This window comes from Panulirus ornatus, chromosome 38 (genome assembly GCF_036320965.1).
Source record: "Panulirus ornatus isolate Po-2019 chromosome 38, ASM3632096v1, whole genome shotgun sequence".
NCBI classification, from domain to species: domain Eukaryota; kingdom Metazoa; phylum Arthropoda; class Malacostraca; order Decapoda; family Palinuridae; genus Panulirus; species Panulirus ornatus.
Window position 1 is genome coordinate 2,630,213 of NC_092261.1, and position 17,160 is coordinate 2,647,372.

Below are 17,160 nucleotides of genomic sequence, written 5' to 3' on the forward strand. Positions count from 1 at the left end.
CTATACATCAACACCTTCTCCTGTATTAACGCCTTCCAACTCCTGGCTTGTGGCTAAACCCTTTTTACACGTTTCCCCACACCCCCTTCTTCTGTACAAACACCTGCCCCCTTCCCCTTCCCCCTTCCTTTATCAACATGTTCCACATCTACAACCACACCTCTGCTCTCACACCCGGCCACTTCTCTCTCTCTCTCTCTCTCTCTCTCTCTCTCTCTCTCTCTCTCTCTCTCTCTCTCTCTCTCTCTCTCTATTTGTATGCCTCTCGTGCAGTTAGATTGGAGTATAGTTCCAAACAGGATTTAAGCCTTACAGGAAATTGAAAGTCAGTCCTTTCAGTGATTTACCAATCATTCTTTGATGATAATAATAATAATAATAATAATAATAATAATAATAATAATAATAATAATAATAATAATAATGATAATAATAATGATAATAATAATATGAATATGAATATGAATAATATAGAAATTATTATATTGTCAATCTGCAGTTTGAATATTGAATCGCATCAGTGAATTTTATAGTTCAGTTCAAGGCAGTGATCCGGTATCAATTTATTCTACATTGTGAATATAATAAAAGGGACCTTTTTTTTTTTTTTTAATAAAGCAAGTGGCGAAACATGGTAACTCTCTCGGAGTTGCCAGTTGAAATGTTGAAAAGTCTCTTCATATAATTTTGCAACGTATATAATAAAGCGGAAATTAATTCAACGACCAGGCATGCTGGAAATGTGTGTGTGTGTGTGTGTGTGTGTGTGTGTGTGTGTGTGTGTGTGTGTGTGTGTGGATGGTGTTTCATTGTGTGTGTGTATGCGCGTGCCCTTGTCATTATTCATTTGTATCTTGCATGGCGGTAGTTCTGCAGCAGTCATGGGGCCCAGTCTCTTGATCTGTCTCTCTGATCAAGAGCTTCCAGGACCTACCCCTGGAAGACATGGCTCCAGGATCCTCCCGACCACGAGTTAGTACAATCACACAAGTCCTGGTGCCCCCGTCCTTTGCTACTGCCATGTTAGTGTCAGCCTGGGAAGTGTGCACAAGATGAGTGTGTAACGTCATCAAATGTGATGTATTATCCCTGGACGATTTCTGTGTAATCCCCGGACGCAATCCTATGGCTTAGTGTGCCTGGGTTCGGCTGACCAGAGTTGAGGTCCTTCCATGATGCTGTTCTGCTGTACCAGTAGTCACGCAGTAGGAGATTTTCCAGCGACTTCCCAGTGATCTAAGCGGGCGGGGCTCATGCACCAGACGCATGGCATTTCTCATGCAAAAACATGTTTCTCGATTCCCCAGCAGTGAAGGTTATTGCTGGAACTACGTATTGACGAAGCCTTCACTGCCCACTGTTCACTTTAGAGATTGATAACTGCATCCGTGTTGAACACGATGGTGTAATGTGTGACGGGGAAGAAATGCTGTTGAATCTTATCATGTGTGAACACGAGGAATGTGGCATTACAGGGTCATGATGGACACAGGATCCCCAGGACAGTGTTGGGCTGGTGTTACGGCCGAGCAGAGCCGTGACGAACCTGAGATACATCGAGTTCAGAGAAGAAACGATGTAGTGACCAATGTGCCGGGGGTCAGCTCGACCCGTCACTGCAACTGAGGAACACATGTGTTTGTGACTCGACCTCAGAATTTGATTAGGTGATCGAGTCTTTAGGTTATTGTTGCAAAAAAAAAAGAAAATTATGTCTTTTTATAAAAGAGAGGTGCGTACTTTGATGCACTGCAAGTGTGTGTGTGTCTGTGTGTTTGTGTGTGTGTGCTTCTACCTACACATGTAGTACATAGAGACAGTAAGTGTGGGCGTAAGTAGTGTCAGTATGAGGCCTTGCCTGGCGGCGCTGGGGGAGGTACACAGATGGCTGCACATTGGCTGGCTCACTGAGGCATTAAGCTGTAATTTATTCATGATCAAACTTCCGACTCCACGGAAAAAGGTCTTCATTACGCTTGGCTGCACGATGAAGAAGGTTTTACCTCCCAGTACATTATACATTATGCATAGCTGATGAACGGATTACGCGCACTCTCCCCGCCACACTTTTGTACCAATAATCCAGCCAACGACTTGATCAAGTCCAATTTTTCCTGTGCGTTTTTTCCTTCAGGTTTGAAGGATTTTTAAGTGTTGGTAATTTCCGTCTTCTTCTTCTTCTTCTTCTTCTTCTTCTTCTTCTTCTTCTTCTTCTTCTTCAGTGTAGCAAGATATATAGATATAATTGTTCATTATGGACATCATTGGCAGTTCATGGATGGTATACATGATCAACACCAGGAGGGTAAACATGGGAGGGTTCAGGTGGCTGGGAGAGGCAGGGGTCCTCCCCTCCTGCCGGCACCCACACCCTCCAGCAGGCGGTGACTTGCTACACCTCGGTGGCTTCCCTACCCACCTGCCTCAGTAACGAGTGTCGTGCTATCATTGCCGTATGAACTACCGGTACCCAGGCTAACAGGAACAGTGGTGCCTAATGGTCTGTTGGTGTTTGTACTGTTAGTGTTCAAACTAAGACCCTGTACACGAGGCTGTACATGATGCACACGTCTCGTTAAGTTCAGGATAACTGGTTGGCATTCTATTGGTAGCTAAGTAAAGGAGGAGACGAGCTGAGGGGAGCACTTGGTTGAACCCCTCCATTCTGAGTAGGTTCGCGCTCGGCCAGTAGCAGCGTTGAAGACCCCCTCTGCAGCAACACGTGAGGGGGAGGGAGCGAGACGGGAAACGCTACACTCCTGTGTAAACACCTTCCCGTATAACTATCTTGAAGGATTTATTTTTTAAGACTTCTTACAGGATCTTCGTCTGCCTGGTTGTGAGAACAGGTTGGCGGTGCACGTGGTGCCGGGCTCACAGCCTGAGGGGCTTCCAGATTCAAAGTCTTTTTACGTAGGAAGGTTGGCGGCCTCTAGCTAGAGTGACTCTTGTGACGAGAAGGCCCAGTGTTTTGCTGCAAGCGCTCGCTTTAATATTTTTGTCTTTTTTCCTGCAGTGCGCCGAGAGAGAGAGAGAGAGAGAGAGAGAGAGAGAGAGAGAGAGAGAGAGAGAGAGAGAGAGAGAGAGAGAGAGAGAGAGTTGATCCAGGAGGTGTGTTACTCGAGGATACGCTGCCCTCATACGTGTTCAGGTGGTGTAGTACTGGTCTTGGTTGTAACTGCTACGTGTACATCCGTCGTGAGGTGTGGCTGGTGTGGTGGGTCGGGGACGCCACAGATCCCGGACACAGTCCTGACCGATGGCTGTGCTCACGAGTATGTCCTCCGTTTTTTTTTAATTCATCCCACCTTGTGCTGTTCATGACGTCAGATCTCAAGCACAACTTATCAAGCGACCTGCCACATGTTGTTGGTCACTCCTATGAGGTTATGATGGTGTTACTTCGTACTCGAGGCTACGTATGTCTCGTATGATCACTGAAGTCCCTCTGCTCGCTCGTCCTTCCCATCCTGGTGCTGATGAAGACTGTGTAAGCCACGGTGATTACATCATGACCCGTGAGATGCAGTTTCTGCTGGCCTGTCTCTCAGCGACCATCCTCTCTTAAGTTCTTTCAACTTGCTATCTTTATATTGACTGATGATTTCCTCCTGATATTTATTTTTAAGATAGCTTTTGTGATCTTTAGCTTCGTTATCTAATGTTACATCTTTTGTTCCTTGTCTCTTGCTGTACCGTATTCGTGTGTGCGTCAGTATACCTTCCAGCACCGGCTGGCTTTGATGCATCCTTTGTTCCCTTCCTCAGAGTACGTCTTTGTTCTGCTCTCCCTGCTGACGTCTTTCATTGGACGGTAATTTCCTCATGCCTCTCTCCTTCCCTCCCTCAAGCCAGCGTTTCTTCCCTCCATCACTGGTGCCCTTGTACGGCACTCTGTACGTCACGTGTGACGCTCGCTCGTCTGTGCTCCAGTTTTGATGTGTACCGTCCTCTTGCAGGTCGAGATAGGACTGGTGACGTTCACCATGGTCCTCGCTTTCCACTTCTTCACTTTCCCAACAATTTTCTGTTGTTTGGATAATCTTGTAATATTTTCCCTCGACTTTTTTTTTGTCGACTGCTGTACATGATAGTATTTCATGATTTGCTTGTTGTTGTTGTTATTAATGACTGTCTTCCACACTGAAAGGAATTCTGTGGAAGCCGACTCCAGTCTCTGCTGTAATTCCCGGATGCACTTAATGGTTCCGCCAGTGAGGACGCATTGCTTCCGTATCTGTCGCCTCCACAATCTCCCACATCCGAGGTTTTTCTCATACAATTCTCCCCTCCATTGGTTCAATGTGGAGTCCGTCCAACCCATGTGTTAGCACCCATCTGTTCCCCAGGGCCGGGTCGAAGGCCGACCATTACTGCTCCGTCTCACTTCACTCGCCGGCTCATAAACAAGGTTTGCTCACATCAAAATATTCGCCGTCTCTTTGTGCGTGTCCTTATGAACGTAAGATGTGTTCCCGTGTCTCCTCTCTCTCTCTCTCTCTCTCTCTCTCTCTCTCTCTCTCTCTCTCTCTCTCTCTCTCTCTCTCTCTCTCTCTCTCTCCAGCTCAGTTAGTGTTCACTACTAATGCACTGCATCGTGGAGCTAGCGGCCATTGTCTTGCAGCGCTCTCATGACTTCACTCACGGCTCCGTCAGTCTTGGCTCTTAGCTGTGTCGTCGTGTTGACCTCCCGTTGCAGTACGGCCTCCCTCACCGCCACTCAGCTGCCGCTCTCCTGATTCGCTTGGGTTCTCTCTCTCCTCCAGCCTCTCAAGTCCAGTACTTCGTTTCCTTTTACGTTTCTGGTGATTTCCTCTTGTGACCTCCTTACCGGCGCTCGGATCCTCATCGCTTCATCTTCCCGGGGCTTTCTTCAGTGTATTTACCTCCTCATACAGTGTATTCATGACCTGCTCATGGCTTCCAGATACTTGTGCTGCTTCGTCTCCTGAACCTGATGCCTGTGGGTGGCTCCTCCCGTTGTGGTATCTTCCTCCGGTCAACAGCAGAAACAATTTTCCGTCGTCCCTCACTTTGTCACCTTCCTCCTCCGCCGTCTCCAGATTGTACTCAAGTGGTGGGAGCTGATGACGTCTTTATATTGACGTTGAATTTCATGTTGGTTACCAGGGTAAACACGGTGATATTTCCCGTAGCTCGTACCCGGTGCTGGCTGGGTGGCTGCCGTATCTGTGCCATCAATCTGTGTGTCAGTCGTGTTTTACTGAGGGAGGGAGGCGGTGGTGTGCCCCGAGCCTCACGCCACAAAAGACAGAATCGAACCCTCTCCAACCCTCGGGTATGACACTTTCCTCACGTTTTCTATATGCTGTAAACATCCACCCCTCCTCACACTCGCCCCTCCCCCCCACCTTTTCTTCTTTCCAAAACTCGTGTGATTTTTTTTCTCTCTTTCCAGGGGACCGTGCCCCACTCACCTCCCCATGGGTGGCCTTTACCTCACTCCGCTCAAGCCGCCCTCGAGGAAAAACAAACGGTGAGTATGAGGTCAGTTTCTCTTGTGTAAGTGGTACTCACGCTCCTGTGTGTGTGTGTGTGTGTGTGTGTGTGTGTGTGTGTGTGTGTGTGTGTGTGTGTGACTACTAGATGCAATTACTCTGTGCACATGCATTACGGGGAAAGAGTGTACACTCGTGGTGCTCCGTCTCTTAAACTTGAATATATGTACGAATTCTTTGTTCCTGTTTGTACGCACACACACACACACACACACACACACACACACACACACACACACACACACACACACACACACACCAGCGTAGCTAAGTCGCGGAACCCTGTTGTCAAGTAACCCCAAGGCAGCAACTGTGGCCCTGGGCAACGCCCTACGGTAGAACACTGTCAGCGCTGCAGCAATTAGGGGAATTACCCACGAACTGTCCTCCTCTGTGATGGCTCTTATGATTTTAATCTATTCCACAACTGAAACTAACACGGTTCCCCACTCGCCTGGTAATAACATTAACCCTGTACCATTATCAACTTTGACTCGTTACCTGGTCTGTTGCAACTGTCAGTAATCCCATTATGAATATATAGAATTAAATCACTTTACCATAATGATATATTTGGGATCCACGTGCCATTTGTTAATACCTGGTTATCCTCTGGGTTAGAGATGAAGTCTGTGGCTGATAGTGTTGCGTTAGTGATAGGTAGAGGGTCTACCATAGTCTCTCCTGGCTAGGCTGCTGCCTTCCTACAGGGATACAGTTACATGTTACGTGGATCTGCCCACACACAGGTTCATTGATCCCCAGAGGCAACTGTACGGCTACAAGTGCTACAGTGTACATATCTTTGTTCCTCCAGTGTTCTTCAATCCTACATTATTATTCATTCTTGTGTTTTTTCTTTATTTTTTTTTTCATTCGTCGGTTTTCCCTTGTCATCTTTAATTCCTCGTTTGTAGTGATTCCAGTTTTTCATGCCTGTTTCCTTGCTTCCCCGTTTTCCTTTGTTCTCATTTTCTTTAATGTGTGAGAAAACATAATTTTTCTATATTTTTCTGCTAGGTTAGTTAAGTTAGAATCTTTTTTTCTTTCGTTTCTTTATAAAAGGAATATGATGTTTAGTTTTTCATGTGATTTTAATGATTTTTGATCAATTTGATAATTGTCAGTTATTTCATTGACTTCATCTCGGTAAGTTTTTCTCATTTTTTCTCTCTCTAGAATCTCCAGCGGTGAGCGATACGCGCTGGCTCTGTACATTGCCAAAATCTCTCGTATATCCTCTTCATTGACTCTCTGATACCATTCCGCTACATCGGTACGCAATATACTTTCTCCCCCTCCAACATTGCCTTTAAAAACCAGGTTCCTACATTGATCGCCCCTCAGGCAGAAAGAAGAAATAAAAAAACAAATGCGTAAACTGCACACGAGCGGAAATGTTACCCCGTAGGACGAAGGCAAACAATCTGCATGCGTAGCGAACGCTTCGCACACCGAAAACACTACTAGTAAAAGAAAAAAAAAATATGGAGGGAGGTAAGTAAAACTGTACATTTCTCTCTCTCTCTCTCTCTCTCTCTCTCTCTCTCTCTCTCTCTCTCTCTCTCTCTCTCTCTCTCTCTCTCTCTTCCATTCCATTTGAGAACCTGTAGCAAATATTTGGCACCGTGCCCGCCAGTTACTAGACCACTGAACTCTTTTGTCTGGTCGAGCGCAGCGGTCCTTTGGGTTGCTGACGGGAAGGGAGGGAGCGCGCGCGTAGAGTTCCCCCTTAATACAAACACCGTTTTTTCTAGAGCACGCGACAGAGAAAACGACATTCGCCTCCCTCTTCTCTGTTTCTTTAACTTTTCTCTTAACTTTCTTCCCAGGAAAAAGGAATATTCGCTTTTTATTTGCCAAACTCTGCGACATTGAAGACATTTTTCATGAACTTTTTTTTATATTTTATAAGATCTCGTCTTCGTACGAAACGTTCATATAAGTCATTAATATTACTGGTGGGTGTGAGGGGTCTTGTGTCGTGTGGGGGTGTCGTCGTCTTTCAGCACACTGGTCGTTATACTGGATCATGTGTTCTGGGCATGTGACGCTCGGTGAGTCTACTGTTGGCCTTAAGGAACAGAGCAGGAGCACGTGTGCTGCCACTGGTTCACCGTAACGTTCTTGTTTCTCTTTTAGCATCCCTCAAGCTGTAGAGCTCAGATGAGGACACACACACACACACACACACACACACACACACACACACACACACACACACACACACACACACAAGCTGGGAAGCTTTTTAACCTCCCAATGAACACCGGAATATGTGTGTGAGGTGTACAGATTCTCTCTCAGTAACGGAAAAGGTTTATGGATGTTTTAAGCGAATTATTTAGCGAACTCTGAAGATTCCAATGGCTTCTTTTTCTTGGTCTAAGATGATTAAAGACTTTCCAGGCCTCTTATTGGCCGGAGATATTCTAGAACTCTCTTTGGTAGATGTTTGTCAAGATTTTCTAGGCATTAGTTTAGCTCTAGAAGCATTTCTGTTGTGACCTATAAAACTTCAGGGGATTTTAGAAGGGGTTCATGGACGATCCTTCCGGCCAGATGTTGGTGTTCACCCAGCTGTAGGGCCAGCAGCACTAGCAGTTGCTGTGTGTGTGTGTGTGTGTGTGTGTGTGTGTGTGCTGGACAAGAAAGCACAGTAAAGAGAAATAGAGAATGAAGGAAACAGGAGAGAGAGAGAGAGAGAGAGAGAGAGAGAGAGAGAGAGAGAGAGAGAGAGAGAGAGAGAGAGAGAGGCATGGGGGCTCGGGGAGCGACACCCCACAGATCGTGGGTGAGTGGTCAAATTACGTTGCCTTTGATGGTCAAGAGCTGGACGATGTTTTATGACAAATTGGAAAAAGGGGAAGGAAGACGGAGTGTAGGGGGGGGGCGGGGGGTTCAGGGGGCAGAGGGAAGGAGTTAGGGGAATAAATGTAGGAGAGAGAGAGAGAGAGAGAGAGAGAGAGAGAGAGAGAGAGAGAGAGAGAGAGAGAGAGAGAGAGAGAGAGAGAGAGAGAGTACCTACTAACACAAAATGAGATTTCGCCAGTGGGCAGGGCCTCACGCGTAGGGTTCACCGCTCGTCTTGCTTGGTTGATAGAAAGGGAGAGATGAAGCGAGAAGGGGAAACGGGAAGGGAGATTATGTTGACCAGAAAAAAAGGAGGAAATACCTTCGAAAAGAGAATGTGGATGAGTGAGAATGGGAGACTCTGCCACTGAGAACGGACGTGCTCCCGGGTAGGAGGCTCCTGCACCGTGCCCGTCACTCATGCTCTCATGTGAACGTGACTCCTGTGGTCACTCCTGATCTACCATGATGGTGTGGTTGATACATTGTCCTCTAGTTCCCATGTAGGGCATAGAGGGAGCTCCTGCCGGGGTGGGCCCAGTAACCACCCCGGGGTTGGTGGGCTAGAGCGTCTGCTTCGAAGCTCAAGAGACGCTTGTTCGAGCCCCGGCTTGACTGTTTTACCAGTAGACGGTGCTGACAGACCCGCACGTATGTCATGGTTTGTTAAGACAACTTCTTCTCTAAGTTAGAGTGACGTTGTCGTCATGTTCTTCTTGTTAGAAATATTAGTAAATTGATTAATCCCAAAAGTAATTGATGATCGGAAATGCCATATCAATATATTTTCAGATGTGGTTTTTATGGTATATGTGATGAGAGAGAGATAAGGCGAGACGTATTTCACATAATCCAAAAATACTTAAGTTGCTCTACTTTCATAGGAATGTGTACACACACAAAAAAAAAAAAAAATAAAAATTTTAGCGTTAAGGTTTTGGGAATCAGGCAACGAATAGTTGTGGAACCGCGAGGGACGTGGCTAGGCCTATCCAGCGTAGAGGGACGGGAAGCGCCATCATCATACTTATCCAACCAGAAAACTATCAGGAAAGCGACAAACATTGACTCTTCCTGACCATCAGCGTAAGGGTCACATCAGCTCTCATCGGAACCAAGGATAAGACGTTTGTGCGTGGTGGGGAAGGAAGCCAACTCCGTTTTCTTTGTGCAAATGACATATATATGGCGGCCTAGAATGTTTTGGTTCTTTTTTTTAAGTCTTTGAAGAATTAGGTGAAGTACATTCAACATGATGGAGTCATGTTATGGAGTCGAGATGGATAGTCGTGCAGTTCCTCAGTATATATCGAACGCTAGAGCTTTACTTATACATGTAATCCCTCCAGAACGAACAGCGGATTTGTTTTCTATGACACGTCGTTGTGTGTGGAGGGTGAGGCAGTCCTCATGTCTGCTGTGCCCATCATGCACACACCTGCCTCCAACACATACGTATGACCACGAGAGTTTTATTAGTTCCCTGGGGACAGGTGTGTACAGGCATGTACATATGGTGGTAGTACATGTATTTATAATGAATATATACAAGCATATTCATACGTATATACATACATGTGTGCGCACGTATATACATACAAATATACTTTCACACAGAGAGAGAGAGAGAGAGAGAGAGAGAGAGAGAGAGAGAGAGAGAGAGAGAGAGAGAGAGAGAGAGAGAGACGGGTAGGAAGCTCACCCTTAACATAGAGGTGTCACACAAAACAAAAGAATATGACAGTGGTTTTAAAAAGACTCCCTCACAACACATAGCTTTTGCCTGACGCCTTTGTGTTGCGGGAGATGCAGTGTTTCCGCCCCAGGGGTTCGTGTGTGAGAGCCAGGGCTCGAACCCCACGTACTTTTAGAATGCTATTGCAGTAGGATTGATCCACTGATCCATCCACTGGGTATACACGTACGGGACGTGTGGATGTTGAGGCTCAGTCTTGTGTCTCCATATGAAGACGTGAGTCTTACATGGACAAAGTCTTGTCCTTCAGTCCTTACGAAGGGGAGGTCCTGCAGACGGCAGACCTGACTCATTCCTGGGAAAGTACTTCTAGATTACCACCGCCAGTCCTCTCATCAGAACCTTACATGATCTTTGAGAATCTTGGATAATGAAAGAAAAACATTATATCAGAGGGGAATGATGTTATTGTCAAGAAATACTTTTATCGGTGTAAAAACACATATTCCAAGCTGTGGATCGAGGAAATTATGGTTTTGTGTAGAATTATATTATGTATTGTTCTGTGTTGGTTTATGTCCTTTTTGTGGAGAAGGTCAGTGACGTCCTCAGAGGGCGGACTCTCTGTTTTCCAGAGGCAGACACATACAGTGGGAGTGAGGGCGGTCGTAGCGTTATCTTGAACATCTGACGAACGTGTTCAAGACAGTTCGACCTGTGGTTTGAACTTGAGGATGACAACCTTAACGACCCTGGCAGTCAGAAGGCTAGGCTAAAGCCCGACCAACCAACCAACCAACCAACCAACCAACCAACCAACCTCGCTTTTTGTTTATTTTGGGTCGACTGCTGCGGTCGTGGGACTATCCGTAGCTCATGTATATTCCATGTTGGGGGAGGTTTCCCTGACCTGATCAACTGTATGGGATATTATGATGATAAAACTTGGTAAGAATTTGATCTACTTTTCCTGTAGAAGGAATATCCCGAGGGGGGACGGGGTAAACCAAGTGCGCCGTAGGGCGGGAGACCTGGAGAATAGTGTGGGCGCGGCGGCAGGGGATAGTGGCTAAGATACAGGGATAGACTAGGCGGATAGAGAGGATTCCTTATGGTGACGTAGGCGGCATTAGACAGCTGTTTGTGTGTCAAGATCTCTGCCGCAGTAAAGTTGGAGTGAATGGCCCAGAGTGGCACGGGTCCCAAGGCAACAACAGCGTCTTCTGTTGATGTTTGACGGAAAGGTCTTCTGTTAACACGTCACAAGATCATCTTTGAGTCTGAGTCTTCTGTAAACATTTTACACAGTCGCACTGCATGAAGTGGTCTCCATGGTTCGTAACGACTTCGTCTGGTCCGTAGAAATGTAGTGGGAGGAGATTGAGTTGTAGGGGATTCTATTGTTGTAGGAAACCCCCATGTAAGGAGCTCACGTACCGTTGTCATCCGTGAATAGTTGGGTCTGGTTCGAATCTTGCTTTGCAGTTCCTGTTTACAATATGATGATAACGTCTTAAGTACGACGGTACGACGCTTGGATGAGAATGGCCTGGCCTTTGACCCGTCCCTTGAGGAGCAGGTCATAGGCCAGTCCACCATACTGAGGGATCGCACCATCATGTTCAAGGATCGTACCGTCGTGTTCAAGTGCTGTTATTGTCGTGTTCAGGGGCGGTGACGTCGTGTTCAAGGGGTTAAGAACTCCTTATAAACATGTGAGAAATTGTGTAGTTGTAGATATGAGCTTGTGCCTGCCACAGGCCACGGTGGTCAGCGTTAGCCGGGCATCACCACACTGGAGAGATGGCTATACTGCTGTGGCAGAGTATCTGTCCTCAAGACCTCATCTTGGAATAAAAGATGAGACCTCCAGCTTCCTCCGGGACGCCAGGGAACATGACAGACCCAGGGTTCGAAGCCTCTCCAGTTCTCGATAACTGAGTGAAATAAACATGACATTGGGAAACCCGAAACTCGACCTGATAATTTCCCGCGGGGAACTGTGTGTGTGTGTCGGGGCACGGGTACTGTCCCGAGACCCGGCCGGCGGGTCGCAACCGTCAAGAATTTCAAGAATGGGAATCCGATAGTAGAATCCGATTAAGAAAGAGTGACGGCAGTGTTCTTGGTGGTGGTGGTGGTGGTGATAGTGAGGGAGGGTGGAGGAGGTGGTGGTGATAGTGAGGGAGGGTGGAGGTGGTGGTGGTGGTGATAGTGAGGGAGGGTGGAGGTGGTGGTGGTGGTGGTGATAGTGAGGGAGGGTGGAGGTGGTGGTGGTGGTGATAGTGAGGGAGGGTGGAGGTGGTGGTGGTGGTGGTGATAGTGAGGGAGGGTGGAGGTGGTGGTGGTGAGCGAGGCGCACCTTTGTCGCATCTGCAAGAATACTGCTGAGTGTTATGGCCTGGTTGATGGATGATTATTATTGTTATTATTATTATCATTATTATTATTACTATTATTATTATTATTATTATTATTATTATTATTATTATTATTATTATTATTACTATTATTATTATTATTATCATTATTATCATTAGTAGTAGTAGTAGTAGTAGTATAATTATTATTATTTTATGTTGATGTTAAGGTATCTTTATGTATATGGAAAATATTTTTAGTCCATCCGCATGTCTGTTTATGTGTTAGTCTGTATGGTCTCTCTCTCTCTCTCTCTCTCTCTCTCTCTCTCTCTCTCTCTCTCTCTCTCTCTCTCTCTCTCTCTCTCTCTCTCTCTCTCTCTCTCTCCCTTCTGTTGTCACCCTCCCGCTGGGGGCCACACTCGCCCCAGATGCCTCCCCCACACCCCTCTGCTGCATGTGGTCGTCGCCTCACACACCGGGACCCTCCCCTGCGTTGGCCGTTTTCATTGCAGTACTAATATGTTAGACTGTAGGTAGGCAGTACTGGCGCTTTGGTCTACCTGGAAATGTTGATAATGTGAAGTGTAAAGTTTATAGCCAGAGATCTGGACACTACCTGGAACCCTGTGTTCTGGACTGTGAGAGACTTGAGCCAGTTGGAGATTCCAGGCAAACCTTGCAAGAAATGATACAGCATCTTCCTGCTAGTAACAGAATACCTGTAATTCTAAAACTGTATCGTTTCTGTATCTGCTAGATAAACTTACTGCATAAAAGACTGTTGGATTATGTAATTCTAACTTTGTAACGACGTATATATTGATTATCTCCTGACTGGGGTCCAGGGAGCCCTCGTGGACTGTGGCATCCCGTTTGCGCTACCGCCCACAGGATGAGCCTGGGTGCACAAGACACAACTCAAGATGAGGAAACTCACCTACCCATATATTACTGTGTTAGGAAGATATTCGTCGTGGGAGGACCTAGTATATATATATATATATATATATATATATATATATATATATATATATATATATATATATATATATATATATATATACTGAGGCGTCCCTGTAAGCGATTTTTATATAGATTACTCATAATAAATTACTCATAATACATTACTCATATTCCTTCTCTCGTCTTGACCAATCTCTGTATCTGCTTCAAAAATCCAGACTACAAAAAAAACCTGAATACGGAAAAAAAAGGCGTTCCTGGGAGGTCGTCGTGGGCAGGTTAGTGGGGGGGGGGTTGCCGGCTCCAAAAGTTGGGATCTCTTGATCCCGATATTTTCACTTTGTGATCCGCCACACATGACTACGATCAGCACAAGTTGCCGAGATTAGAGCAGGATTTCATTAATAAATCCGGGAGCACATCTGAGGATTTCTCGCGAACCGGATTTTCCCTTCTTTTACGCTGAAAAAAGAGGGACTTATATTGAAGTCTCTCTCTCTCTCTCTCTCTCTCTCTCTCTCTCTCTCTCTCTCTCTCTCTCTCTCTCTCTCTCTCTCTCTCTCTCTCTCTCTCTCTTATATAAATCACTGGACGTACCATGAGTCTTACTTGCTCTCCCTGTTTCTGGGAAAGATCTTCTCGTGGAAAAGGTTAAATTAAAAAACTTTACTGATTTGATCACATGCACTCTGCAGTATTGCATGCGGGGCTGCTCTGTGTTTTCCTCAACCAGAGGAAAGGTTTGGAAAGATAAGCTTGAAATGTACAGACCTTCATCATCTGGTGCTCAATACGTTGTTGATGTTGTACATTGTACACTGCTCAGATGTTTCCAGTGGTTTATTTTCTTGTTAGAAAACTACATGTGTGGTAGAAAACGAATTTCCTTACTTGATAGTAGGGTGGTCTTAATTATTTGGGATCACATTTACTCTTCACGTATATACCCATATTAGAACCATTAAATTAGGTAAAGATCGAGTGATGTAACTCTTCAAGTTTTCGTGAGAAACTGTTTTTAAGAAATATATAGAAAATTTTTTGGAAGATGTCAAACTTATGCATAAGACAAATTTATAAGATCATGTTTGTATAAAGTTTGACTTACATTTTCGTGAAAACTGAATCCGTACAGACTAAAAGAAACTGAAATGTCCTAAAATTTTACAAAATGAGATGGCGAACATAACAGAAAACGAGATATGTAAGATAGACGAAAACGAGGTCATTAACGTAAGAAAACGAGATGTTTGTTGAAATAGAAAACGGGATGACTTTCGCATGACTGACTAGGAAGACATGACCACTTGACAACCCTCTTGGCTGGACGTGGCATTTAATTAATCTGCTAAAGTGTTAAGTGGCACGATAACATCGCTTATATATATATATATATATATATATATATATATATATATATATATATATATATATATATATATATATATATATATATATATATATATATTCACAGATTAGATAACTAGAGACTACAGAAATGAAACTTACCAGGCAGGAAGATCGTAGATAAGCCAGCTTCCTCACTCTCAGAAAGAGAGAGAGAGAGAGAGAGAGAGAGAGAGAGAGAGAGAGAGAGAGAGAGAGAGAGAGAGAGAGAGAGAGAGAATGGAGGAACCTTCAGTGGAGACTTACTTGGACTTTGCCCTGCGTATCCTGTGGACGAGGTCGAGGTGGAGGATGGTGCCCTCGGTCGGGTGGTTGGAGCCCTCGTGCCTGGTGTAGATCTCGACGCTGAGGCTGAGCGTGTTGCCCCGGCTGGCCCCGTCCTCGGGCGAGCGGTCCCCGCGCACCACCACCCAGCACCGCCGCTTCCATACTTGCACCTGCCGGGAGCAGCGCGGCCACGTGGCCCAGGTTAGCGGCGTCAGGAGGCGGGTCAACAGTATGTTATGTGTTAGTTGTTTACTGACGATGATAAGGGTTGGACGAGGAGACAATGAGAGATCGTTAGTGGCCGTGGAGACTAGTGATCTCTCAGTAGTTGGTGTAAGAGATGGTATATAGGAGGAGGAGGAGGAGGAGTTATGAGAGTGGAAGGTGAGGGGTTGTGGAGACTTTAACATGAGCACTGCCCTAGCCGGGACTGTCTGTATTGATGATGAAGGCGGCAGATCCAGGAAATCAGTGTCGTGAGATTCCTGCATCTTCCCCTTGTATATGTTCTTTATTTACGACTTTACTATCGATGAGAAATGTGAGGACACTTGAGTTGTGTGCACCACATGTCTGGATGATTCATGTTGTCACAGTATCTTCCAGTCTTATATATGTACTAATACCTGAAAGGAAATAGTGTGGGGAGTCAGATGAACATGAAGTGTGGTGGTGTTGGTTGTGGGTTGTTAGAGATGGACGTTGTCATGAAGGTTAGGGGAGGTTATGAATTACTCACGACATCTAACAACATCAACATAGGTAACATTGTCAACACGACTCTCATGTAAACATGAATACGTTCACTGCTTTCACAGCGGGCGCCACATCCACCCCACGTCTCCACATTCAGCACAGTAGACAAGACCACATCCCTGTGATGCTAACGTGCCACCAACCACACACAACATACTGACCACCGAAAGTTATGACACTCATGTTTCTCTATTAAGACCTAAAGCTCATGATTAACTTGTCCAGACAATGACGCGCTCTTCGTGGTGGCTTATGGCGGAGAATTTGTGAGAGAAGCCATTTTTAACCCCCCCCCCCTCTCTCTCTCTCTCTCTCTCTCTCTCTCTCTCTCTCTCTCTCTCTCTCTCTCTCTCTCTCTCTCTCTCTCTCTCTCTCTCTCCATTACTCCTCCCAGCCCCTCCAGTCGGGTCGTTTATCTTCGGTGTTGGGAGGTCAGCCTGGGGAAGATAACTCAACGATTGATTACCTCACCAGTCGACATGAGAGGCTCCCAGGCTGCTGGGTAGTTAGTGGGATCCTGGGCTCTGGCCATGTCTTTATACGCTTGATGTACGCTCCTCATCAATCACTCTGTGGTGATTGATGTACGCTGTTTACGCAGTGATTGATGTACGCCGTGCATCAATCACTGTGTGTTCTACGGCCTCAACAACCCTGACTTCTGAATATAGCGAGAGAGAGAGAGAGAGAGAGAGAGAGAGAGAGAGAGAGAGAGAGAGAGAGAGAGAGAGAGAGAGAGTACCAGTATTTCTTTTCAGTTTCATCTTCACTTTTGTTTTCTTAGATTGTCACTAGATTCCACTTGCTTAGTTTTTCCTTGGTCAGTGCGCCACATTGTTGTGTTTATAACTGGGATATTCACTACAGTTTGTACAATATTTCATATATATATATATTCATCTCTCCAAGTTGTACATGTAATGATATATTTTCTCATGTCCTTCTCCCGTCCTTGATTGTATACACGCACTGACCAAAGGAAGAAATTGAAGCCACTAGGTTATATGTTGTCGCCAGCGTGAATATCTTGTTGTTGAGGTTGTAAAGAGCTTAATATTCTGCCGTGAGCGGAGGAGGGTATGGTATAACTGCCCCGGATCTATAAACTGTATCGGTGTGGCCATTAGCTTCCAGTTTAGAGGGATTCTAAATCACATCGATAACGGCATTTTAATTAAAGATCCAGTTTTGGATTCCTCTTAAATCGCCTGATTGGACTGGGGACTGGAAACGAGGGCCTGGATTGGGACCTGGCTTTGGGGTAGTATTTGGGAGTGAGGGAAATGGGTCTGGAATTGGGAACTGGACCGGGGAATAGAGTCCGGGACCAGGGACC

General features: G+C 45.7%; 1 protein-coding gene across 5 annotated transcripts in view; it reads right to left on the reverse strand.

The window, feature by feature from the left end:
* The window catches only part of LOC139760795 (uncharacterized), a 229,208-nt gene that overhangs the window by 64,667 nt on the left and 147,381 nt on the right, over positions 1-17,160 (reverse strand). For all 5 annotated transcript variants that reach the window (XM_071684401.1, XM_071684403.1, XM_071684404.1 and 2 more), the window contains one exon: positions 15,048-15,238. In XM_071684401.1, the coding sequence (XP_071540502.1) occupies positions 15,048-15,238 (191 nt within the window). The remainder of the gene's footprint in view (positions 1-15,047; positions 15,239-17,160) is intronic.